The following is a 27,595-nucleotide window of genomic DNA, read 5'->3' on the forward strand; positions in this document are numbered from 1 at the left end:
AGAATGAGAGAGATTCTGAAATTAGATTTCTCCAACATAATTATCACGTGTCACTAATTTGACAAAATAGGTATTCTTTATTAACAAATTAACACATATGATTAAAATATGCTTAGTTGACAGAAATACAAGTCCCTAGCTCATTATCTGCAAGCTAAAAAAAATAAGCTTTCATAAAAGAGTTTGATATTAGGAATTGAGAAAAGCTGCCTTAATCCACATCAGAAGATTTATTTAGCCAAGTACTAATCTTTTTGAGCTCTCCAAGATTCCAGACTGAGTTTTTCCCATTATCTACTAATTCTCTTATGTCAGCTAGGGATGGTAGAAACTGGCCAAAATCCCAAGTAGCATTAAATGTAAACCACATACTATTTCAATGAGGTAAGATCCTATCTATTCCTTATCGCAAACAGACTTGGGGAACCTTCTATGTTTCATAAACATGAATAACCTCTAGGACAGTGATGGCGAACTCTTTTAGCCTCGGGTGCCAAAAGCATGCACGCTTTCGCACATGCTTGCGTGCCCACCCCCATAATTTAATGCCCCCCGCCCCATGCACATGTGACACCCCCCCCCCGCTGTCCCACGCATGTGTCCACAGCTTTCTTGGAACTTGGGGAGGGCGAAAACGGCTGCCCCCCTGGAGGCCGGAAACGGCCTATTTTCTGACTTCCGGTGATCCTGGTAGGTCCGTTTTTCGCCCTCCCCAGGCTCCAGAGGCTTTCTAGGAGCCTGGGGAGGGCAAAAAACAGGCCAAAGCACAAACCGGAAGTCAGTCAGTTCCCAAACTTCCGGTTTGTGCATTGGGCGTTTTTTCACCCTCTGGCCGAAGGCCGAAAATCAGCTGGCCAGTGCACATGTGTGCTGGAGCTGACAGAGCAACACCTTGCATGCCCTCAGAAATGGCTCCGTGTGTCACCTGTAGCACGTGTGCCATAGGTTCGCCATTACGGTTCTAGGAAGACAAAAAGCAAAAGAAGTATAAATAATACTGGAGAAAACCTGCAGGCCTCCAACTATCTGCTTAACTACAATTCTTAACATCCATCACCATTTGACATACTGGCTAAGGCTGCTGGGAATAATAATTCGGGAACACCAAAAAATTACTTACCACTAGTTTACTGTGACCAATATGGTCACAAAGGAGAGAATTAAAGCTTTCCATTTTCAATTAGAAGTTATATTGTGGTGACTCTTAATTGTGGTTAGTTGAAGAGTGTCAAATGATTCCAAACAGGCTTGTCCATGTAGCTTACCTACATTTTGACAAGCTTTGGCAAGAAACAACATGCTGCAGTGGATCAAAAACATACCGCTGGTTGAAATATCTCTGCTGAGGTTCAGCAGGAGTGATGATGTCTTCAAATTCATTCCCATTAAATGGGCTTCTCCTAACAATAATATACTCTTATAACAGTGGTGTGTTCTGGATCCCGTTTCAACTGGTACAGTGCAATGGGGCCCGGCGCACATGAACACGCGCACATACGTGCCCATGCGTACTTACTGCCTGTGATGCTCCAGCTGCGTGGCGGGGTGTCGTGCAGGCGCCATATGCTCTGTGCGTGTGTGCAGAAATGCTGAAGAGCTCAAATACCGGTAAGAAGTGTGGGCAGGCGACTGGGCCCTCTGGAGCACTGTACCTCCTGGCAGACACTGGTACGCCCATACCGGGGTGTACCGGTCATAACCCATCACTGCCTTATAAGTTATCTTTTTCTCTTTCAAACTTTTAAAGCCACCATATACACTATATTGCCAAAGGTATTCGCTCACAACTGAGTCTGATTATGTGGATGGGTGAGCGAATACTTTTGGCAATATAGTGTAACTTAAAGAAAGTGTCCTACCTTCAAAAGCTTTTCCCTTTGCATTGCCAATTTCAGCTGTTCTTGGAGCTGATCAAAATCTGAGTTCAACAAGGTACCATTTCTTCTCATGTCATTCTCTTCATGGACTGGAACTTGACTTTGTGTGTTGACTATAAAAGAAAGTATTGCTTTGAATTAAAATATTTAGGTGGGTGTGAAAAAATGTAGAATACATTAGGGTTTTGTTTCACAAATAAATCCCAATTTGAATTTAAAAATGCAACATTCCACCATCACATGGATAAAACAGTATACACGTTCTAAAAAAACCCCTTTTTTCATAGATATGCAAAAGAAACCATAAAAAGATTGTATAAATTTTTAAATAGCATTTTATTGCTGTTTAATGATACTGCAAAACAATGCAAAATCTGTTCATTAAATCAAATTATTTAAACCAGCTAAAACAGATATTCCACTAAACAATAAGCAACACAATGCAACTTAAACAGTTACTCATTTCTGGCTAAATGTCATCGTGAATCAAAGCTTATTTCTTTAGGAGTATACTTAATCCAACTTGGGGTTCACAAGGAGAGATAATGTCAGTGACTAAACTGAAGGATTCTTTCTGAGTACGTAGAGAGTTTGCCAACTTTCCCCCAAGAACCTTGCCTTAATCATTTGCTGCTTCTCAAATGCTGGAAGTGTCAGGCAGAGTTCTTACTTTAAATACTGGCTTATCTAGATTTCAGCTGCTCTTTCGAGTGAGTATTTGGGAAACAGCTTCCCTTGAAGTCAAGTTTCTAAGATCCAATTTACAACCTACTGGAATATCTCAGAATGCTTGTACCTAACTTACATCTCTATGCTATAAAACACATCTATATATTTTTTAACTGTCATAAAATCTTTTAAAATCTATCTCGGTGTGCATATCAAGATATGCACACGAAATGCATATGTGCGTTCACCTGCTCCCTCCAACTAGGGCATTTGATTGTTGCATAAAATGAGATAATGTAGAAACAGAACAATGTCACATGACTGAGCATTGCATTGGAAGGGCCCTTCTCGAACATCTAAGTTCAACCCACTGGTCATTTCAGGAGACCATTAAATTATTCCTGCTGTACTCCAGTGTGGGAATCTACTACTGTCCTAGATTCCTCCATAGCTTACTGTCAGGAAATTCCCTATAATGATCTTAAAAAAAAAAAAAAAAGCTCACTGATCCTTGACCTGCACTCCCTTTTAACAGGGATTGAGTCTGCACCTTCTTGCAGGTAATATTAATATCCTACTCTCAACTTTTCTCTCAGTCTTCTTTTGCAAGAGAAATCAGTTTTCTATTTCCTATTGCTTTAGCTGTTTTCTTTAGCTTCCACGGTTAAAGTTTAACATTTTTAAAATGCTTTCCATTAGTTACAAAATAGCACAGAGAAAGTAAGTTCATTTTTTTTCCAATGTACGGTAGCATATTATTAGCAATTTTTAAAGGGCAAGATCCAAAAAAGTGATCAAGTGATCAGGCTGAAAAGTTGAATACTCTCAAGACTGGATGGAAGGTGCCAACTGGAGGAAGTGGAAATAAAGTCCACAATGGACTGCCAAAAATATTGTTGATCCACTCACACAGTTTTCCTTCAGTTCCTCCACTTTTGGGATTTCACTATGACTCCTAGGGTCATCCTTTCAGATATTATTTACTTATCAGATTCCTCAATGCCTTCAACAATTTACTGATTTCACTGGACAATTTGGAGACATATCTGCCTTGAAAATAGCTCATACTGAACTGTATAGCACAATCAAATACCAGCATGGGAAATCCCAAAGGTGCTTTTTCAAGACGCAACTGGAGTTTATTGATTTTCTTTGAAGACATTTTGCTTCTCTTGCAAGAACCTTCTTCAGCTCTGACTGGATGGTGGGCAATGGAAGGATTTATATTCCTTTCAGACAGCTGGTCATTTGCATTCTTTTAGAGAGTCCTTGAGGCACTTGGGAGTTTTTTCTGTGACTTCAGGGTGACCCAAGTAGTGAAAATGGATGTGATGCCTTCTTGGAACTGCTGAAAGCACTGTGTTATGGAGCTGTGCTTTCTGCAGAATGTTTTTGCCCTGTGTCCCTTCACTGTTGAACACAGGTGCAGACTGTTGAAGATGAGTTTGTGTTGTTTGCATCTCAAACTGAAGCACAAATGATTCCTGTAGTCTGCAATTCTTATTGAAATTCATTCATACGCCCGCACCATGTTTTTGGAGATTCTCAGTCATCCAGGTCATGGTTGTCCCAAATGTTTATGTCATGTTTTATAAAATTTGGCAAAAATTAATTTCATGGGAGTTATGTGTCCTGGAGTTTGGACATAATCTGTAAGTGAAATTGAAGTATCTTGGTTGAAAATGTTTTGCCCTTTGGTGCACAATTTCGCCCAGGTAAAATCAGTCCTCGATTTTTACTCATCTCAATTTCTTGTTCAATATTCATACATCAACTTTTTAGGCTATAAAATGGTGATCAGAAATTGTTTATGTAATACAATTCTGGATGGAGGTAAATCAGCTTATAAGAGACTGCCTGGGTTTTTTTTAAAAAAGTTTTAAATGTAGATATTTCCAATACTAAGAGGAGCGTGTGAAAAGAACTGGAGTCCTGGGACATCATACACACAAGACAGACTCACAAACACAGACACGCAAAGATGGCAAGAGACACAAACAGGGAGATAGTCGGTAAAAAGCAGGCTGAAAACCACCTACCTCCTTTGGCAGCCATAGAAGTCAATTGTGATTTGAGTTTTGCAACAATGCTCATTAGAAATTCATTTTTTTCCTGCTGTTCATGTATCTGCTTCTCATAGCTGTCTGTCTGTAACGATAGTGTAATTGGAAGCAATCATTTTATGTTGATAAATAGGTTTTACCTCAGGCAGGAACAAAGAATGGCTATGCCATGGAATTAGTGCTTAGATTTACTGCCTCACTCTAAATACCGTAGCTTGATTTTATACTCAAGGAGCTAGAAATGCCTATGTATCTTGTTTCCCGTCTGTTTATTTATTGTATTCTTATTTGATTGTTGTTCTGAGGAACCAGGGTAGAATATAAGGCTTTGTTTACACACACACACACACACACACACACACACACACACACACACACCATTTATCTCACAATAATCTGATAAAAGCTGCAAAACAGTGACTTGTCAAAAAGTATCAATATCATATTCATGGCTGTACTCAAGTATCCTGTACTGTACTGCCATTTTAAAAAGAAATTCTGGATTCCCCCCACCCCCCCTTTTGACAAGACAATTATGGACAAGAAAACGATTAGTTTTCCGGCACAGACAGATGAGTTATTTGGTTGAACAACAGCAGTGCCACAATTTCAATTTCCCCCCATTCTTCCACTCCTGAAAACCATAGCTTTGAGCAGGCAATGGAAAGGATGCAACTATCTCAAAACACAGTAAGAGCTCAGCAGATAGCAATAGCTGCATCATAAACCCATTAAAAGGCAAAGAGGTCAGTATATTTGAGCAGCCTGGATGACCTCAGGAAGCAGAAGGAAGAGAAAAAGTCATTAAGACCCAAATTGAAAATGTACAACAGCAATGTCTTGTCAACACTTCTGTACAGAGCACAATCATGACAGCTAAAACAGACAGAAGAAAAGATGCTTTTGACAGCCAGTGTGCACAAGTGATTCTTTTAGAGTCAGATGGCAGCAACAAGTTAGTAACTACAAGATATACTTGACAACCAAATATCCATCTGTATTGAGTACCATCTGGCCGTGATGACTCCGGCTTCTATGCATTTGACACAGCTTTGATCTGCAGAGTCTAGCAAAACAAGTGGCCAACCAGAATCCACCATCAGCCATAAACTGACAGGTGCCCCAACCAGTCCCTGAGACCATAGAGTATAAAGGAGGAGGGTCACCGGAACAAAAGCCTCTTCTTTAAGTCGCCCCAAGTTAAAGAGGAGACACTCCTAAGTTGACAAACTTTAAGCAACTGCCTTATACTTTGCCCTTGGGAATTTAAGGAGAGAAAACTTCAAACAGATGAACTAATTAAGGAAAGGGAGAATCTAAATGGCATTTCACCACCCCACCCCACACAATCTACTTATTTTGTTAATGTATTAAATGGTAATCAGGATATCACAGAGGCACAGAAGCATATAGTGTAGGGGCAGATTTTGTCATCAGCATCGGTGGGACCACTAAGCTGAGATCTGCTAAAAAATTTATTGTACCATGTAGCCCTTCATTCAGACTAAGAAAAAGAACCACTTGGCTGTTCAGTAAAACAAACTTCTCTAGGCAAAAACGTCCCCTGGAAAACATTTACAAATAATCAAAACAGCCAGCAATAAATTTAAAAGTTGTCAAATGACATTGATAAGTAGTGGGTAGACCACTGCTTGAATACTTCTTAGATCTCCTTAAATAGAAGGAAGACAAACCCCAGTTCTACCGTGTTTCAATTGAAATGAAAAGTGAAAATCCAGAAGCAATAGCACAAAGGCTTCCTGCATAGCTGCAGAACTATAGATGAGACTGATTTACAGCCAATCCAGTAAAGGACAGTATACAGATAATCCTTGTTTAGTGACTACAATTGTGACTGACAACGCAGTGGTTAAGTGACGTGATTGCTAAGTGAAACTACATCTGTGTTTATGATCTTACTCCAGCTTTCCTAGGACTTATTGGATTTTGTTTGATGGTTTTACATAAAGATGCCAATGACTGAATATAGAGCCTTCTACATACAAAACCACAGAGCTAAAGCATATCCCTCTCATCCCTCTTAAGAATTCATTGCCCTATAATGTCCCTCGACCAGTGGTTTTCAGCTAGTGTGCTGCAGCATATGGGTGTGCTATGTCTGTCTGTCTATTATATCTATCTATCTATCTATCTATCTATCTATCTATCTATCTATCTATCTATCTATCTATCATCTATCCATCCATCCATCCATCCCATATATTTAATACAGCACATATATATTTTTTATTTCATAGAACTTTCCTTCAAACCATGTGTTACATATTTAAAAATACATATATACGATTAATAATTTTGTGGTGTGCCACAGAACTACTGCTCTATATTCAATATTGCGCCATGGACTGAAATAGGTTGAGAAACACTGCACTAGACTATTTTTTAAATTTAACACTACTTTATAGTTCATTTCGTCTTTACCTTCTGTAATACTAAGCTACCAGCAAAAGAAAAAAAAACATTTCACATGTTGTTTCTCCACTGTTTCCTCATGCAAATGTGGGAGGCTTCTTTCCCTACTATCAAGCTCCTGCCTATCTGTCTCTTTGCAAGCACAGCATCCTTTGACAAAGGCAATCCTGGAGGCAACTGGTGGTACATGTCAAAACTGCCTAAGAGTTAAAGAGAAAGGCAAACTATCCTTGAGGGATACAAAATTCAATTTCATAAACAAACTATCTTTCTCATGGCACAGCTCCATACCTGTGAGTGTATGATTTTGGCAGATAATCAACATAGCATTCTTAAACTACACAATATTTCTGTTGTGTGGGAATTCTGAGTTGTCCTTTTTTCCCCAGAAGCAATTGTAAAGGAAATCTTAACTTGTACAATTAGATATTAAAAACATAACGTACCTTTTGCCTTAGTTCTTTTCTAGCAAAATCTCTCTCCATACACGCCTGTCGAAATGCGTCATATGCCTTATTAAGCTGCTCTGCAATATTTTTATCCATACTTCCCAGCAATATTTCATCACTGAAGAGATTATGAATGCAGCAGATCTTGTTAAATTACTTTATGGGAGAAAAGGAAAAATATTGGTTATTGTAGTACATTATTTTTACTGCTTCACATTTGTCCAGAGAAAAGAGCAACTAATGGAGCAATGTAGTGAAACCCCATTCGACACTATTTGAAATTTTTTTCCTAGGTCAAGGGCTGCTCCCCTCCTCACATTTAATTTGAAGATCTCTTTTTAACATTGATACTCCAGGTACAAGTAGTCCTCGACTTATGACCGCAATTGAGCCCAAAATTTCTTTTGCTTGTTTTATGTGAATTTTGCTCCATTTTACGACCTTTCTTGCCACAGTAGTAAAACGGATCACTGCAGTTGTTAAGTTAGTAACATGGTTGTTAAGTGAATCTGGCTTCCCCTTTGACTTTGTTTGTCAGAAGGTCGTAAAAAGGGGATGGCATGACCCCGGGATGCTGCAACCCTCATAAATGTGAATCAGTTGTCAAGCAGCAGAATGTAAACCACGTGACTGTGGGGATGCTGAAACGGTCATAAATGTGAAAAAGGGTCATAAATCACTTTTTTTCAGGGCCACTGGAACTTTGAATGGTTACTAAGTCAAGGTTTACTTGTAATGTATGAAATGAAACACACAGCTATTATGAATTCAGTAACCACAGGTAATGCTTTTAAATGAATTTGGATTCCATAAATTATAAATGCATGTTCCATGTAGATGCAAATATTTATTCAGGCTGGCTTACTCTTAAGAATTCAATTCTGAACGGCTCAAGGTTGACTCAGCCCTCCATCCTTCTGAGGTGGGTAAAATGAGGACCCAGATTGTTGGGGGCAATAGGCTGACTCTGCAGACTGCTTAGAGAGGGCTGTAAAGCACTGTGGAGTGATATATGAGTCCAAGTGCTATTGGTAAGTTCTATAAAGCAAGCTTTCTGGCAACCCACTAAAACAATCCAAAAGGCAACATCTCCCCTTGTCCAATCATTCCTGCTTCCCTTCAGAAAGAAATAAAAAAGCTACAAACAGGCAATCTATATTGTTTTATAACATGCCCCCATGCATTTCCTTGTTGAGTGAGGATGTGCATGCTTACAGAAGCAATAGTGCCCTCCCTGTTTTGCTGCTAGGGGTTAGCAGGAAGTGGTGGATGTATGTATGCAGGTGAGATGGGCCACTCAGGTGAACATCAGCTTGCAGGCATCATAGGAGTTTCCAGATGGGTGAAGGGGAGATCCTGGAAGTTAGGGATCAGGTGGGTGGAGGTGCGGCAACTTCTCTGTTCTTACCGTATGGCTTTGGCCTGTCATCCCCCAGTAAGAAAAGGGGCTAGAAGCTGTTGCTAGTACATTGCTGAGAGCTGAGACATCTCATGGTGATGGGAGAAAGAAAAAGTAAAAGGAGGTTGGAATGGAAGGGGTGTGTGGGAAGCCCTGGTAGAATAGCTAAGAACTGCAAAATACTTCACAATTAGAGACCCCATGGTGCTTACGGGGCCATGGAATTGAATGAGTGAAGAGCTGGGGCTCTTCGTGAGGGAGGTAATTATGGGCTATAGCAGAAGAGATTACTTGAGTCCAGCGGAGGGGATAGCATGAGAAAGAAAGTGACTCCATCTTAATTATGCTAAGTATAAACTGAGTCGGAGAATTGCTTTTGCAGGCTGTTATGATTTTATTATATTATCCTACAACCAATAAAGTTATTTCCAGGTTCTTTTTCCTGAACTCGCCATCCCCACAGGGCTGTGCAAGTTGTTAGGGGATGGGCGTATCCATGGACATCTTAGATGCATGCCAGGAATGTTACTATGGTGGGCAGTCATGAATACACTGAGTATCCTGGGAGGGACAGAAATACTGCCACTGGCCAGGAGAAAGGAAGAATCAGGCTAAACAGCCAATGTTATTCTTCTCAATCTCCCTCTTAGACGAGCCAGTATTTCTGTCTTATCTCACCCCAAGCAGTATTAATGAAAGATATTTGTGAACGCTTTTCATTTTGTTTTGCATGTTCAATATATAAATGAATGCCCTCTAATAGCTCCACAGCCCCCAAGGAGTCCGTGGCCCACATTTTGGGAACCACCACAAGTATTTAAGGCTGAAAACATCATCTATTTTTCTGGAAGATCAGCAGGGGTGATTTATTGCTTAAGCCCACAGTCCCCAACTTTCTGGCACCAGGAACTGGTTTTATGGTAAACAATTTTTCCTTGGAACTGAGTGGTGGTGGTTTTTTGTGCAATATACATTCCGAGCATACACAGATCATTCACCTGAGGCTTGCGTGGCCTGATATGCATTCAGATCAGTACAGACACCACTGTACTTAAAAAAAAAGAAAAGCTGAAGGGATAAGGAAAAGCAAAGGAAGAGATAAAGGAAGAGAGCAAGAAAAAGTAAAAGCAAAGAATTTATCCCAAGGGAAACAGTTGGAAGGTCCTTTTCTCTAATCCAAAAGTCCATCGAGACCAGCAATTTGTTTTCTAATGGTGCTTAGTAAGAGTTGACACTTGAAAAGTTATAAATCCAACATCAAATTGTCACAGGATTTAATGTTTAGATCTAGATTGTTATATAGATTGACTATATAGATTGTTTATTTATTAAAAAGTTATTTTTCTTTTGAAAATGGTACTGTGACTAATGTAATTATACAGTTTAATTAAATTAAAAGAGTATTAAAAATCAATAAAAAAGAGAATAACTTGATTAAAACTCTCTTCAACAATCCAATAAACATTTAAATTAACAGACAATTAATAGAGAAAGAAATAGACCAATCTTGGAAACACATTTCAAGACTTGGGAAAAACCCTTCAAAAGGTCTTTCTTAATTTTCCCATTAAGTGTGATTTAAAAAGTCAGTGGAGGGAAAAATGTTTTTCCAAAAAACCTTAACATCTAGATAAATTCAGGCGATGAAAAAGCAGTGTTTCAAGTTAATTTAATCCAAGCCACATATGCCTTAAAAGTTACAATGAGGGCACCTTATAAACAGGCTGATAAATATTGAAACTGGGCTATCCTAGAAGCTATCTGTAATTTGCAACTTACAAAATCCTTTGCTATTACAATGGGCTGTCTTTTGAAATACTGAATTTTGAGGCAATTTAACTTGCTAACTAAAAGCAGTCAAATATAATTTCCTATTTAATATTACCCCATTACAGTAACACTATAATGGAATAAAAATTATTAAAAATCAAAGTGTTATTTTAAACCTAAATGATCAGTGGACAAAGCACTTAGGATATTTATCTATTAGCTAAGCCTGTTTGCAGCACGCTACCATGTGACAACACAAATACAAGATGTAGTGTGAATATGTAAGGAAAATACTCAAGTTGCCACTATAATTCTTTTAAAATATGAGATCATCTAAATGCAATACCAGTAATGAAGTTTAGACTGGAACAGTCCTTATTCCCTGTGTAGATCAAAATGTTGCAGAGTTCTCTTTAACCACATTTTTAATGCTAGTTGAAAAACCAAAACCAATTATCTTTCCTCAGATTTCATACCAAACAAACAAGAACAGCTTCCAGAACATAATTAATTAAATGTGACAAATTTCTAATTTAAACAGAGTCAACTTTGGCACCAGCATTCTTTTGCTTCCCTATTTATCATTGAGGGAAAACTATTATTTAAGGAGCCCTTACTCATTCCTGCTCAGATACTTAGCATTCATTTTAGCTGAAACATAATGGTTTATAGTTTTCTAATAGTGCATTCCCAAGCCACTTAACTCATAAGCGTCACCAAACACAAGGAATCTACTGCAATTTGTAGGCTCAAGGTGGGTGCTTAAGAGATTTGAGTTTCCAGCTTTTAATTGTTTATCTGGATAGATGCTTGATAGAACTCACAAGAGGCCAAAGAGTAATTCCAGGGTGATTGTATCCAATGTGCAACCATCCTGAAGGGGTGGGATCTGAATGAAAGGCCAAAGATTACTCAGTATTTTTGCAGATGACTAGTCAAATGTTTCACTTGGTTGGGCTAAAATGAACTCTCCCCTCTTGTAAGACTGAGAAGACACATTGGCCTTACTGCCGACGTCTCCTCTTTTCATGCTCTTCCATGGTCCAGCAATGCTCATGTTAACTCAAAAGTGAGCTCCATCGAATCCCTTGAGAAAAAGGTAGAGGATTAGAGCCCTAGGGAACTATTAATTCTATATTTATGACAACTGTTGCCATGGTGTTATGTTTCTACAATTGCTGAGCTTTCCAACCCGACAGTAGCCAAATGTGTCAGAGTTTGATAAATGTCACAAATTGGCATCCACAACATGGGGGGGAGGGGAGACTATAAAGAAATTTGCGTTGTTCTGCCAAATGTTGTGTCTTCAAAATAGGAATGAGAGCATCTTCTTGATAATTAATGCATCAGGTCACTCAGCTAGGCAGGACTAAAGCTAGGAGAGAAATGGATGCTTGGCCTTGATTACAGTAGTTGCTTCGCAGGGCTTCCCTGTTAGGTACCGGTACTTCTTTTTTTTAATTTTTTTAAAATAAACAAGGAAGCATAAACTATACGCTTTGGGAGAAAAATAGAAAAACATTTTTTTAAAGAACGTGCAAATACAGTACAGGTAATCCTTGACTTACAACAGTTTATTTAGTGACTGTTCGAAGTTACAGAGGCATTGAAAAAAGTGATTTACGACTATTATGCACACTTACAACCCTCACAGCATCCCAGGGTCACGTGATCAAAATTCAGATGCTTGGCAACTGACTCATATTTATGACGGTTGCAATGTCCGAGTCATGTGATCATCTTTTGCGACCTTCTAGCAAGCAAAGTCAATGGGAAAGCCAGATTCACGGAACAACAGTTATACTAACTTAGTAACTGCAGTGATTCACTTAATCACTGAGGCAAGAAAGATCGTAAAATGGGACAAAATTCATTTAAGAACTGTCTCACTTAATAACAGAAGTTCTGGGCTCAATTGTGGTTGTAAGTCGAGGATTACCTGTACACAATCCATGGGTATTGTTTCTCCTTGAAAGCATTCAAACATATACTTTGTCACAGGAATTAACATTGAAGGTAAAGGAGGGGGAGGATTTAGGGGGTCTGAAGATCACAACAGAAAGCCATAACTTCCAGGTTACCATCCCATCCTTTTGAGGGAAACAACTGATCCCAATGCAGAGGTAAAAGGACCAAGAGCTACTGGTAGGACAGGCAGCTCTCCAATTTAAATTCGATATGCATAGGGAATAAACTACATACCGTGTTTCCCTGAAAATACGACTTGTCCCGAAACTAACGCCTTGCCACATTTTTCATGTGGGCAAAAATATAATCCCACCCCAAAAATAAACCCTCTGGACAACCCCCCCCTCTGGCCAGGCAGAACACCGCTTACCGACCTAGCGGTATCCCGAAGGCACCAAGCTGCGGGAGCCGGGGGGGGGAAGGCGCTCACATTGCTTGCCGCCTCGGGATACCACTAGGTTGAGGAGTGGCGTTCTACCTGGCCGGAGGGGGGAGTTGCCGGGCGACTGCTCCCTTGCAAGCAGGCTCCCGAAGAGCCAGGCACAGTCTCAGGGACGAAGCAGCCATGAGGTAATCGCGCTCATGAGCAGCTGCCCAGCAAATCCACTCTCCAGCCGGGCAGAATGCCATTCACTGACCTAGGGGGTATCACTAAGGCGCCAAGCCACATGGCGCTCTGCCCGCCCCCCAGCTCCCGCGGCTTGACACATTTGGGATACCCCCAAGGTCAGTGCATGGAGCTCTGCCCAGCTGGAGAGGGGGGTTGTGTGAGCGCTTGTTCTGCCCCCAGCCTCACCAAGCCCTTGCGCAGCTCTCCCGGTTTGCCGCCATGCTCCAAGCATAACTTCCAAACTCCAAATATCAGCTGCCGAGTCTTCCAGCATCAGCTGCTGTAGGAGTGCTCTCTATGGTGGGCTGGCTGCCGGACAAAGAGTCTTCTATTTGTGTTCATTTATAGTGAACACAATTTAATTTTATTCCTAATTTTCTAGCATTAGAACTTTGTCTCTTAATCAGGGATTCTGGGATTCTTTTTTTCTTAACTAACTGGTCCCATAGCCTATAAAACTAATAACTCAAAGGTGCTTTTTCAAAAGGTAACTATATTTTCTTTGTTTTTTCTTGAACATGTTTCGCTTCTCAGCCAAGAACTAATGTAATTGACTTAAAACTTAGTGAGAGGTGGAAGAAAATTGGGCTTAGATGCCATATCAGTTGCAATTCAATACAAATGAATCAAATGGGGTAAAAAGTTATCTGGGGTTTATCCCCACTGACCTCAGAAATTAGGAAGCAGATGTAAGATGGCAGTGGAATCCTTTAAAACAGTTTTTCGAAAGAGGATTTCTGGTTGGGTTGAAGTTCAATTTCCATAATTCCCAGCTGGCATTGGCAAAAGATGATGTTAGCTATAAATGGCAGAAGTCAAAATCCCATCCCTCTGGAGGGTACCCAGTTGAGAAAGGTTGCTGTGAAAACCATCTAAAACTAAGCCAATGAAGATTCTTAGTCATCCAGGTAGAGTTGTCTGGAAGTTGAGTCATGGCAATTGGGCTTATTTTTGGTTTGAAACAATTCACCGTTTATTCAAGTCTTATCTAACCTGAGACTGAAGAAGCTACTTGGATAAGCAGCAAAGCAAAAAAGTTGCTGCATGATTTTATTAAGCAAGACTTCTTAAAACTACAAAAGAAATTGAATGAAATTTCAGCATTCTCACTTGAGATTTTGGCAATGTTTAGAAAATGGTTTTAATTTAATTGTTAGGATTTCTAAAAACTTTTTTTTTTGTGGGAAATGAATATTCTGGAATATGCTATGCAGAGTTGCCATTCTGGGGTCAGCATTTTTTCCCTTGAAACATAAGTATTCTTTTAAAGAAAAGTTCCACTACTTTAACTTCTCTAACGAAGAAAAATGTATCTCTTTTTTTAAAGCAGTGGTAGTCAACCTGGTCCCTACTAGGGGGCGTTCCAGCTTTCATGGTGGGCGGTAAGGGTTTTGTCTGATACTGAATCACTTTCCTTTTTTAAAATTCAATTGACTTTAAAAAAAAATGTCATAGCATTATTTAAAAACATTTTCATTAGGTTTTCATAAAATCACCATTACTGTGGAACCGATGGGTGGTTAGAAAATTTTACTACTAACAGAGATACAAATGTGGGCGGTAGGTATAAAAAGGTTGACTACCTCTGCTTTAAAGAAATGGAAGATTTATCCAGTCAGAATCTGTACTAAGCTATTTAGGAGTAGCTTTTTTTTGTTCCAAGTCAACAAATACAAATGTTGTTATCCAAAGCTCACCAACAAAGAGAAGTATACAAAATAGGGAGAAATATTTCACTGGATTCACCAGTTCATTGAATCAGGGGAAAGACAATATCTGCAAATCAAAGTAGCTCATTGAGATGCAAAACCTGACAAAGGGGGAAAAAACCACCAATGCAAAAAAAAAATGGGGAGAAGAATGGCAGGTGTAGAAAAAGCAAACAAACGGAAACATCACTGTCAAGAACAATCTAGCCAATATACACATAAATAGTCTACAACTGTTGGACATGGAGCTTGATTGTGATTCTCTATTTAGTCATGAAATTCACAGTTGATTCTGAGCAAGTCAGAATCTCTTAGCTCAAACCCCCTGAATTGTGTTATTCTTCTAAAACCTAACATGTAACTGCCACATAAGCTCAACAATCATCAAATTGTATGACTGAAGGATGAAATTGTTAATTGAGAGAGTGGAGGGTAATAAGGACATCGAAATACATGAGAATGAAATCAGAGTTAGTCTTCATTCTGTCCATCATTTTTTGCAATTGTGACTGCCAAGTCTGCCATTTTAAAGCCAGGTTCAAAAGAAGACATTCCTAAGATAGTTGTGGGGATACAAGGGGACAATTATAAAGGCTACCTAGTACCCCATGGAAATTGGAGTAACAATTGTATTAATTAGTTTGAAGCTTATTTTACATCCATATACTATATTCCATCTTTTTCTTTGCAGGAATTATGAAATAGAAATCTTGTTTAAAAAGATGTTATTTTCTAGTATGCATATATGTGTGCAATGAATTTCTTTTTAAAAATATCTAAGATGATCATACTTAGCTGAAATTCTTTAATTTTGCATAAAACTAATTATAATTAGGAGAGCAAGCTACAGCCCTTCTCTTTTGTTCATTGCTGAAAGTAATTCTGACATGTTTTGATAGAATTTAATCCCAGCATCAGAATACAAGCAGGTTTTTACACTCATACATGCCTTACTCATCAGTGTAGCAGCTGAAGTGATAGAATAAAAATCTCACGGAAATTTTAAACTCCTCCTTTATGGAGTTTTCACCATCGACATTATTATGACAAATGCTTAAGTGGTTTAACTGTTTAAACAGATACTTTCAATGACCATTTTTCAGAGGCGAGATATTGAATTGGGCGGGATTCAAAATCACCCAAAGCTTACCATAGTTTGCTTAAAAATGGTGGCTGAACAAGCACATAACATACTAAGCTGAAATAAGCAACCTTGATTATGGCTGAGAATGATATGTGAGCTCTATCAGTACCTTTCAGCCCTATAATTTTCTAATTCCAGGTTTGGAGAGAGAAATTGACTTTTTTCAAATAACAATTCAGGATGTCAGTATGTTCATCATGATTGTTGAATAAGCTGGTGTGGTTTGCATATCATCTGATGTACACAATCTGCTGCAATCTTTTCTTTGCCCATGCCACCTGTGGCTTTTGGTTGTACAGACACAACTCTGTTCCCTGACCCAGCTTCTAAAGTTGCCAGACTCTACAGGTAGTCCTTGATTTACAACTGTAACTCAGCCTGGAATTATGGACATAAGCGTAGGTCATGCTGCTCATTAAGTGGGTCACTGCACAATTGCACTTGATTTTGTTACTTTTGCAACGGTTGTTAAGTGAATGTGTTGGTTGTTAAGCAAATCCATTATTTACTGTGATTTTTTGGGGTTGGAAACCAAGTAAATGCCAGCTTCTGGCTAAAAAGTCATAAATCATGATCACATGACCAAGGGATGTTGCAAACGGCCATAAATGTGGGCTTGTCACCAAGCGCCCAAAACATGATCACCCTGATTTGGGGAGGGGGAGAGGGCTTCCAAAATCTTGCCATGAAAACTGCAGGGATTTGTCCAGACAGTTGCTAGAAATCAATACTGACTGGAAGGCAGCATACATACATTTAAAAAGTCAGTTGATTATAGATTTTAGAAGGAAAGGCAAAGTGTTTTCATCTTGAGGAGCAGGCTAATGTTTTTTTTAATCCAAAGAGAGAGGGGGAGAAAGCTACTCTTGTACATTATGTTCAGAAAGCGATCAGAGCATATTTTACCCTGCTCTTCACATGAATCTAACTAAAATGGATCCCCATCACTTTAAATGAGTTTTCTTCTAAATTAATGTACATGAATAGAGATGTGAACCTAGCTCTTTTAGTTAAAACCTATGCATATGATTAAAAACATAATTCCCACAGATTTCAACAGAACCATATTTGTTTTAGCTATAGCTTCTCAAAAACCACCCACAATTGACTGCACTCATATAACATAATAAACAGTAAACAAAATGTATGGCTGGATACACACATCACACTAACCCTAAACCTTGACTTCATTAGATGTAGTTCGGTTACTTTCAGGAAATAGTATCTCCTGGATGATTGTGAAAAGGCTTCAGTAGGGTAATTGCCAGCTTTCTTGACGCTACAAAGATGGAAACTTTTCATGAAGGGAAACTGGAAGAATACCTTTACAGCCTTCAGGGTTTCTATTTCAGTCTAGGGAGAAAGAGCGGACTGGTTTCTCAAATGCTCGCCCTTAGGAATTTCTAGGAGGTGCAGTTTCCCAATTAAAAAACAAACAAACTTCCACGGTTTGGGTTCAAGGCTTCCGGAAGAGGAAGTTTTCTCCGGTCCTCGGCCCTTCCGCAATTGGGTCGTAAACACCCGGAGGCTACGAGACACCCAAATGTGTTTGTGTGTTACTTGTAAGAGGAAACGAACCGGCGATTTCTTTGCTCCAGGTATAACTGGTTTTAGACAAAGCAGCCACCCGGCCGCCTCTCTTTCCCCTTTGAGCCTCCGAGTACTTTTTCCTCCTTCCGCCTTTGTGAGGAAAAAAATATATCTATGAATGACAGGACGCTTGGAAATCCACAACCCTTGTGACGTTGTGACCCCAAAGGCCCTGGCCAGCAATCCCAAAACCGGCCAGGATAACACGGGACGGCATCTCTTCGCCCAACGCCTCAAATCGGGAGCCAGATTAGGGGAGGCGGACCAGAAAGAAAGCTTGTTTACAACGGCACGGTTAGGGGTTACAAAGGCAGCTTTCAAAAGGCAGCTAGGTAAACTTTTTGCCGCGTGAAGTGATTGCCCACCAAAAGCTAAGAAGTCCCGGGCAGGGCTTAAAATGGAAAGAACAACGGAAGCAGAATTGCTAAAGTACAAAGAAGTGGGGTGGGGGGGGGAGAAACTTTGGGGGAACCGAACTTGGGTCTTAACGTGGCTTGGAGAAAAAGGCAAAGCGATACAGTGAAAAGTTGAGGGATCGGCCGCTTAGTGGGGGAGATATCTGGTAAAAGGCGAGAAGAAACTTACGAAGCCCCCACCGTGATCGGTTACGCGCTCCGAGCGCCTCGGAGCAAGACCGAAGCTTCGACGCGCCACCCAGGAACAGATCGAACTTCCTGCTGTGCCGCCGCCATGTGATCCGCCGCGTACAAGCCCTGCCAGTTTTCGGTAGCTGGGCTAGCTCGGCGGGGGTGGCAGGGACGCGGATCACGACCTTGCCGCCCTGCCCGCGGGCTCCCCTGGTTGCCCAACGGGCTCTTCTCTGCCCGTCCTAGTCGGAGGAAGAGGGCAAAATGGGCTCTTGTCGCAACTTTTCCTCGCCCGCCTTCTTGCCTCTGGCTGGGCAGCCCGGTGCAGGAGAACTTTTCCCGCCGGGAGAGGAAGTGGGGGGTTGCTGGTTTCCCGAGCGGGAAGCGAGGGAAAAACAAAAGTGGCAGGAAGAACCTCTGCCCGTGGTTTGGCCGCTTGGCCACCCGGGAGAATTGGGCTGCTGCTAAGCCCCGGTCGCTGCACCGCCTAGCGAGAAGTTGAAGCCGACAACAGGAAGGTCGTCGGCCTGCGCTCCTCCTTGCGGCTGCCTTCTCCGTTTCCCCTATGAGAGAAACTGGTAATTCTCCCTTTGGCCTCTCGGAATACAAGGTCGGGGGACCACCCGGAAATCCTCCAATCTTTCCCTAGGCAATATCAAACAATCGGAAAAACACCCTGTAAGAAAGCACAGCATTGTGACATTATTGTGTGCAATGCAATAGGTTGTTGTATTCAAGAAAAATACAGCATTTTAGTTGAACTGAGGCCACTTTATCTTCCAGCTAATATACAGTGGCTGGGAAGAGCACAGCTCAATCCTGCTCCATATCTAAAGAACAGAAGGAGGCAGTGATTCAAGTGTGTCGATCAAGCAGTACTCTAATTACTAATTTCTAAAGTAAGCTGCAGGTAAGTGCCCACCATAATGGACATCTAGAACCCTGCATATGTAGAAGTATCATATCTATGTTTTTACTAATTACTTGCATAGAGATTATTCTTTATACTATTTATGTTTTTTGTATTTTTTGTCATGGATTCCACCAGTGAGGCTAAAACCAATTTCATTGTATACATGATGTACAATCATCAATACATGATGTATACATGATGTAAATGCTATACTATATAAGTTGTTGCTTTACCCAGACAGTTATTTGTATCATGTATCATATCTGGGCTACAAAAATCTGGATGACCACCCAATAGCAGACAATGGGTGGAGATTTCTGTTATCTCTGCTCCCCTGGAACAGTTGTTGGAATATTTGAAGCCACATCTGTCCCTGTCTCAGTTTTATGGGTTTGGGCCTCCTGTTGAACTATAAATTGATATCAAACATACTGAACCTTATGGGGATATGGGTTGTTGTACATCATACTAGATTTAAGATGTGGCTGACTATGATTTAATGGATTCTGCAGACGCAGTTTCATAGACAAACATTTACGAGACAAAACAGCTATTGACGTTTTCAGTATTTCCCATTAACTAGCTAGTTTGGTGGCTGATAGTGGCTTACTTGTTATACTTTAATTGCAACATAAAGACTAAACATTTGGACAGTGCCTTATATAAAGCTTTATTTTATTATATTGGTGGCTAGATATTTGGCTTCTGCAACAGCTATGTAAAAAAAAAAGTGTATCTCTGATCACCAGAAAAGCTAATAATGCTTTCTTTGCAGGAAGGAGGAAAACAGATGAATCACAGACAGATTCAGTTGGAAATAAGGGAAACTGTGCTCAACTTCCATATATGTTTGCAGCCTACCTTGATTGCTGAAACAGAATCCTGAGAAAATTAAGCCCGTCTTGATTGGCAGATCTTATGGTGGCCTAAAGTGGAACAATTCTGCTCTTCTGTGATCTAAAATCATTAATGCTGTTTTACTGAAGAAAACAGGAGGTTATAGTTGATGCCATTTGAACAAACAAGACCATATATAGATTTTGGAAAAATTCTTAAGAAGAGAATCTAACCACAGAAAAAAACTCAAACCTCTATCAAAGTGTGTAGATGTATATTTTACAAAAAAGGAAAAAAATAGTATGTTATCACAGAACTGCGATGCCTGGAACCTTATATATAATTATGCATTAATATAATGATTATATATATATTATTGCAAAGTATTGTACAAATGTTAAAGATACTAAAGTGTAGCCTGGAAAAATCAAAACTTTAGAATGTATGAACTCTATGTAACAAGTCCGTTTTGGAAAAAAGCGATCAGCAGATTATGTGAACAGCATATCTACTTTTAATTTAGACACTTTTAGGTTTAGAGAGAAGAGAGAACTTTCAAAGGCAGAATTTATTCTTATTCCTTACCAACACGGGACACTTCTAGATGAGCCTTTTCTTGTACCGTTACCCTCCCTTAAACACAAAATTGTATTAGCGAATCTTGTGATATTGTCCAAATTAATGGGTGAGAGATCTCATTCTGCAGAGATGGAAAAATCACATTCCCCTAGTAATAATTAAAAGCCAGCCTGGTTGTTCCACATGCTTTAGACATTCACTTGTATCAGCATGAAAGAACTTTTCTATTGTACCATTCTTTCTTTGAAATACTCTCTGCTTTAGAAATTGAGCACGTGCCAACTTTGCTATGGTTGAATAGCAATTGCTGTGAAATGAAAATCTGTTTATTTACCCTCAGCATTTGAGAGCTCATGATGGCATAGCTGAACTAGTTAACAGCTATTGTTTTATTATTCTTGAATTATTTTGATGTGCTTAATCATATTTCTTAAGATTTTCTTCAGTACCAGAAGAATCATTGCACAAAAGGTAACAATATTTAAAATAAATTTTTAAAAAGCTGATTGCCTATTTGCACAGAACTTCCCTGTTTGTGGATGGTACTCATGTTACTACAGTTTTTTAAGGCTACTTGGAGATATATTCCTCTGTTCAGGGAAGCATAATTTCAAAGTTAAGATTAGGGGTGGATGCAGGTTAATTTTTTTTCTAGTTCCTGTCCATGTCCATCTTTTTATTCATGTAGCAAAATAAAAAGACGGTTTCCTTGGGTGACAACTAGGGTAAATTTTTAGTTGGGTATAATTTAATATTGGGAAGTTTTCTAAGGAAACAAATTTGAGTAGCATGAGAAATGTTTCTGCTTCTAATGGGTTGAGCCTATTGCATTTATATTGATGTTGTCAACATTGAAATACAGTTTCCTTACACATAAAACTAAGTCACTATTATAAAATGTTTACAGTTTGTTGTGCCCAGCATAATAATAGCTCAATAATAACAACAACAGGGCAGCTTTCCTTTGAACAGCTTACATTTGCCTATCCCAGGTCCTTGGAAAGGACTCAATAGATAGACAAAAATGCCAAATCCAATCTGAACATCTGGCTGACTGTGTGATAAATCATAAATTAATCTATTAGTTTGTGTGTTTTGGATTAGTAAATGTCTGCAATTTGATTTAAAGGAGAAATAATTTTTAAAGTTGAGAAAATTCCCATTGCAGATGGAAGATAGCTAGGAGAAGGAATTGGTATCCTCGTGAGATACAATTGAGAGATACAGTTTAAAAAACACGTATTAATTTTAGCATTCTGATTTGTTTTAACAAGTTGTGATGCTTTTATTTGGGGGGATGTTGTTAAAAACAGTCACAGGTTTTTATCAGTAATTTCAATTGCATAGTTAATATTTTTATTCTTATAAAATTATGAAAGGACAGAATAATCTCGGATAGCCCAACTGTAATTATCTACACCAAAGCACGTAGAGGAAGTAGGCCCTAAATGTAAGTGAATTATAAAATCCACACCCTTTTTAATACATGGATTTGATGCAGAGTACATACCTTCTATCTTAGCAACAGCAGTCTTTGCTTTCCAGAACATTCAAATCATTTGGCAACACACCCTTTTAGTCTGCTTCCATGCCTGTTTTGCTATCATAACGCTTTCTCAAAAGGAGGTTAGAAGTATATTACTATCTTGTTAGCTAATGACTGATGTTAGCTGGGAACTTCCACTGAAAAATCCCCCACATGATACTTCCTTGTATGTAGCCACATAGAGCTGATCATTATAATTTGTACTCTCACTAAATCAGAATTTAAAGTGAAAACAGAATATAAACTAGTCGTAGAACTTTAATATTCTGTCAATAATGCCATGTAATACAGTAAAACTTCTGTTCTATGGATGTGAATTGAAGGATGGAGGCGTTGAATGATCTTTAATTGGCAGATACTGAGGAGTATTTTGCAAGGCTTATTTTGACCAGATGTATAGGTTATGAAAAACAATCACAAATATTTTCGGGGGGGAGATGCATAGTTTGTTCAGATTTGGGAGGCTACATATAGGTTAGATGTATTTTTGTTGATAAAAGTTTTGCACTGAAAAGGAGTTGCCATTTTCACATTTTGAAAAGTGGTGTTGCACACTCTGAGCTATCTTTTTGTGGTAGAATTTGAGCCCCTGTGTAGCTGTAAATCAGATGCCAAATTTGAATGGTATTTCATGTTCTGGATGATTGGAAGTTTCTGCAGCACAGTTCTGTATGAACTTTTAAATTGATTGTATGGTAGCAAATGAATAGTTAGTGCTTAGCTAAAAGCCTTTGCAATTTTCCTGAGTAAAAGCGCTGATAAATAATACTGATGTGTACCCTTCTGCAGAACAACTTTAGAATGTAAAATACAAATCCAGTTACAAATTTAAAATATCAATTAATCAAATTATAATCAGATAATCCAGTAGATTACCCTAAAGCAAAATTTCAAACCAGCAAATTAACAACTATTTTAAGAATAGCTTTATGTGTGAATTTGAGCAGCTGAAATTAAAACAATGGAGCTACTGTTTGTATTTTTATTATGTTGGCCAATAAGAAAATTGTGTTTTTTTTTCTGGAAAAGACTTCTTGCCTGTATGAGTTAGAATGACTTTAGAAACTTAGTACAAGTTTCCAGAACAAAGGACAGAATTAAAGATTACAGGGAAAGTTTATTAACCGCAGGGATCCACAAATACACAGCCTGCACCAACTATATCAGTTGTATCATCCATCATCATGGTAGACATAATTCATAAACAGATGGCTGTAAAAGTTTGTCTACACTTAGCCAAATGTGGAATGATGATACAGTCTATTTTATATAAGTTGAACCATTCAGAGAAAGTAAATTTAAAGTCATCAGCAGATCTGATAGTGTTTGGTCAAACAGTCTTGAAGATGAGTGCCAGACAAAAATATAGAAGACACAGAAATAGAATTACAGTTTTAAAAGCCTCCGAGAGTGAAAAAAAAAACCTTGATCTTTGGTATTTACTAGCGTAAGATAGGAATAGATCCTTCTTTTCATTTTCCCAATTAACTGATCATTTGGAGGACTTAGGCAAGAATGCAATGTGTGGAGGATAATATAAATCCTATTGCGTGTGCAGAAATCCTTTTGCACAATGTTGAATAGACAGCTATATTTGTAATATTACTATCATATTTTTGTACCAAACAGAAAACATAAGGTTTTAAGTTCATATAGCGAATAGATGCAAAATTGTAGGGATTTGATTTCCAGCCTCTCCACAGCAGATTTGGGGGAATTGGGAGCAGGGGAAGGCCTCCGTAGTCTAGAAGATTTTTGAAGATATTTGGTGGAATTAATTCATGGAGCCATACAGTGGATCAGATTGCCTAATTATTGCAAGTAATTCTGGACTTACAACCGCAATTGAGCCCAACATTTCTGTTGTTAAGTGAGAGATTCGTCAAGTGAATCCATTTTATGACCTTAATTTGCTACAATTCTTAAGTGAATCACTGCTGTTAATAAATTAGTAACCTGGTTGTTGAGTGAATCGGGCTTCCCCATTGTTTTTGCTTATCAGAAGGTTGTAAAAGGTGACAACATGACACTCCCCCTCCCAGGACACAGTAACCAGTTGTGAGCCAGTTGTCAAGCACCTGAATTTTGGTGATGTGACCATGGGGATGCTGCAACGGTTGTAATTGTGAAAAACAGTCATAGCTCAATTTTTCAGTGCGATTGTAACTTTAAATGGTCACTAGCTGAATGAAAGGTTGTAAGTCGAGGGCTACCTATATACAGTAGTCCTATCAGTCCTAACTTTGGGGGATGCCTCTCTGATCCTACTTAATTAAACTTTTTCTTCTGTAGACTTTCTGGATTGTTATTAGCAGAATAGTGCATAGAAAACAGTACTAAATACTTAACACAATGAATAATTTCCTGCAAATAGTTTGTGGAGAAATTAAATCTTGTTTCATTATAACCAAATTAGAGCTGTTCTCAGTGGATGAACACTGCAAAAGATCTCTGCATTTCAAGCCGAAATCCAATCTCCTCAGTTCCTTCCAGTCATTGTGGCTTTGGGCATTTCGACAACAGGGAGAAATATAATGAAATGGATAAATTATATTTATTATTTTATCATCAAAAGTTACCTTGCAAGAAGGACTGAATCAAAACATTCCCCACCCCTAAATTTCTTGGTTTGCATGTTTGTTTATGCTTTACTGTAATTCATGGATGAATGCACATCTTTTGATTTCTTTGTACTTTAGGCCAGTTCATAATTTATTGATTTATATTTACTTCTATGTCAGATTTGTTTCCCACCTTTTATTTAGGAACTTGAGCAACATAAAGGGAGATTTTCCTTCACTTTAGCTCACAACATTAAGTAGGGCTAAAGTGTCATCCTGATATTTTCTTTTGGTTGCTACATCACATTGTGGTGCCATGACGTTTCATGATGTTTTTCCCATTCCCAGAGCTGAGGTGGGCAAGGCCTGCGTGTGACACATTCAGCCCGTGGGGACGCCGGTTTGACACCCCTGCTCTAACTCAACCACCTAATATCTGGAACACCTTAAATAGTGGGATTCAAACAGTTTTTGAATCAATGGGTACCTCAGATGGGCTCACTTACATAATGCATTCAAAATGTGGAACCCATGACTCCTGTAGAACTGTAATTTGGATGAGCTGTGGCCACTTCAGTGTAATCAGTGTGATTGTCATTTCCTAGTGCTCCCTGCCATCTTCCTACAAGAAAAGTCAATAGAGAAGCCAGTAAGAAGTCAGACATTTTCCCCCACTTCTTCACTGCTTTTTGTTGTTGTTGTTGCTAGTGGTCATTCTGTTTGGGTAAGGAAATATGTGTGAAATGATGATGACCCAATGGGCCATGGGTTATGTAGCTAGATTTATACTGATTCTTTCACAGCTATATCTTGAGTTCTGGCATAGAAAGGAAGACTATGAATATGACATCATACCACACTGGAAGAGGTGCCCTGTTTTCCCAAAAATAACACCTCCATGGATAATAAGCCCAGTCGGGCTTTTGAGTGCATGTGCTAAAATAAGCCCTCCCCTGAAAATAAGCCCTCCCTGAAAATATTGCAGCACAGCAGCAGCCATGAGGTGACCACACTGGACACCTCCTGCACCTCAAAAATAATACGACCTCCCCAAAAATAAGACCAAGTGCCTATTTCGCAGGTCAAAAGAAAATAAGACTCTGTTTTATTTTGGGGAAAATATGGTATCGCTTTCAACATGCCTGCATGGGGGTGACAAATTTTAAATTAAAGCTTTAGAATGGCAGTCTTTCTTTCTATCCGTTTCTTTGTTGATTAAAAATAAAACCCAAAGGGGATGGGAGGAAATCAGCATTGTTTTACAAAAGCACCTGAAAGCAACTCCTGTCAGATAACAGTTCTCGGATTTATTTAACATTGTTGGTGATGTTTCAAAGTAATACATTACTCTTGCTCCTTATATTGATGGGTGTAGAACAAGCCCTCTTTTGAAATTGTTTAAACATGAAAAATCTGTTTCTTCAAAAATTTTGAGTGGTTACTGCTTTTTTCTGTCTATTTGATTGCAACCGGATCATCGGGCTTACTGGCAATTGTTTAAGTTGGCAGGCAGCCCAATGTTGCAGTTCTTGTGAGGATTTAGGGTCTAGAAAATAGCAATATTTGGCTCTTTAATGATAGGTCTCAGGAATAGACATCCCCCCCCCCCCCGCCTTTGATAATTCTGCAAGAGAATGTGCTTTTGCAACAATGACAAGAATGTAAACTTTCAAAGGAGCACTAAAGATGCAGAACTGTTTAGGCCACAGAGAGATCCTGATTTATGATCTACACAGTCAGATTTAGCAGCAGTGATACCTTCCAAGGTCAAACCTGACAAGGGACATTAGGGATGGACACTGTCTTCTCCATACCTTGTTTCCATCTCTGAAAAAGCTCACAGTAACCCCTTCAAGAGGCGACAGTAGGCTGATCCAAAGTATTTCTGTACTTCTTTAAGAGCGTTTTAAAAGAAGATTATTATTTTCATTTTTTTGAGCTGGAAAGATAAGATCTGCATTGTCTAGAATGTGTATAGGTAGTCCTTCACTTATGCCCACAATTGAGCCCAGGATGTATGTTGCTAAGCGAGAAATTAGTTAAGTAGGTTTTGCCCCATTTTTCAACTTTCCTTGCCGCATTTATTAAGTGAATCTCTGCGGTGGTTAAATTAGTAACACGGTTGTTAAGTGAATCTGGCTTCCCCATTGACTTTGCTTGTCACAAGATTGCAAAAGAGGATCACATGACCCTGGGATATTGCAACCATTATAAATATGAACCAGTCGTCAAGCATCCAAATGTAAACCATATATCATGGGGATGCTGCAGGAGTCATAAGGGTGAAAAATGGTCACGAGTTATTTTTTTCAGTGCAGTTTGTAGCTTTGAATGGTTACTAAGTGAACTGTTGTAAATCAAGGACTACCTGTACTAAACATCAAGATGGCCGCCTTTCACAGTCTCTTTGGCACAATAGACAGGTGTGCACCAGACACCTTTAATATCACAGTTGTGGAGGAAAATATTTTTAGTCTTATGTGGAAGAGATGGTAACATGAAGGAAACTGATCTAAAATAAAAGCAGAACCCAATTATGTTTATTGTTTATTAAAACATCTGCTTTACAGCTCTACCAAACATTTACAAGATTGCTAACAACATACAAACATCCAATGCCATCATCAAATCTGTGATAAATTGAAAACAAACCAATCAAAACATAATGTACTGACTAAAACCCATTATAAAGGCTTCTGGATTTTTTAGTCACATTGTGATCTCACAGAAAAACAACAACAACAGCCTCATATTGTCATGAATGATTGCTTTGAGCACATTTGCATAAGGGCTGCAATGGAAGCAGCTTATTGTATAAGCCTCAACTTGTATTTCTTGAGCAAATTTATCTTTTGATTTGGAACGTGTCTTTGCAGGGGATGTAGTCAGGC

At 39.0% G+C, this 27,595-nt stretch overlaps 1 protein-coding gene and 1 long non-coding RNA gene across 6 annotated transcripts in view; one reads left to right on the forward strand and one right to left on the reverse strand.

The window, feature by feature from the left end:
• Positions 1–18,408, reverse strand: part of TANK (TRAF family member associated NFKB activator) — a 35,696-nt gene extending 17,288 nt beyond the window's left edge. For 3 of the 5 annotated variants that reach the window (XM_087709837.1, XM_087709820.1, XM_087709842.1), the window contains exons 1-4: positions 18,267–18,403; positions 7,489–7,647; positions 4,586–4,694; positions 1,860–1,990 (exon numbers count right to left, since the gene is read on the reverse strand). In XM_087709837.1, the coding sequence (XP_087565963.1) occupies positions 1,860–1,990; positions 4,586–4,694; positions 7,489–7,587 (339 nt within the window). In that variant the 5' untranslated portion in view covers positions 7,588–7,647; positions 18,267–18,403. Of the gene's footprint in view, positions 1–1,859; positions 1,991–4,585; positions 4,695–7,488; positions 7,648–13,906; positions 14,117–18,266 lie in introns of all 5 variants that reach the window. The other 2 variants (XM_087709824.1, XM_087709832.1) reach the window with 2 other exon arrangements.
• Positions 18,409–18,791: 383 nt separating this feature from the next.
• On the forward strand, positions 18,792–21,100 carry LOC148049365 (uncharacterized). The gene is made up of 2 exons (XR_015695996.1): positions 18,792–19,178; positions 19,957–21,100. It is a non-coding gene; the product is annotated as an uncharacterized LOC148049365 (long non-coding RNA).
• The last annotated feature ends 6,495 nt before the right edge of the window (positions 21,101–27,595 follow it).

This window comes from Thamnophis sirtalis, unplaced genomic scaffold (genome assembly GCF_051295495.1).
Source record: "Thamnophis sirtalis isolate CommonGarterSnake01/CBP01778 unplaced genomic scaffold, rThaSir2_p1.2 scaffold_1, whole genome shotgun sequence".
Classification (NCBI taxonomy): domain Eukaryota; kingdom Metazoa; phylum Chordata; class Lepidosauria; order Squamata; family Natricidae; genus Thamnophis; species Thamnophis sirtalis.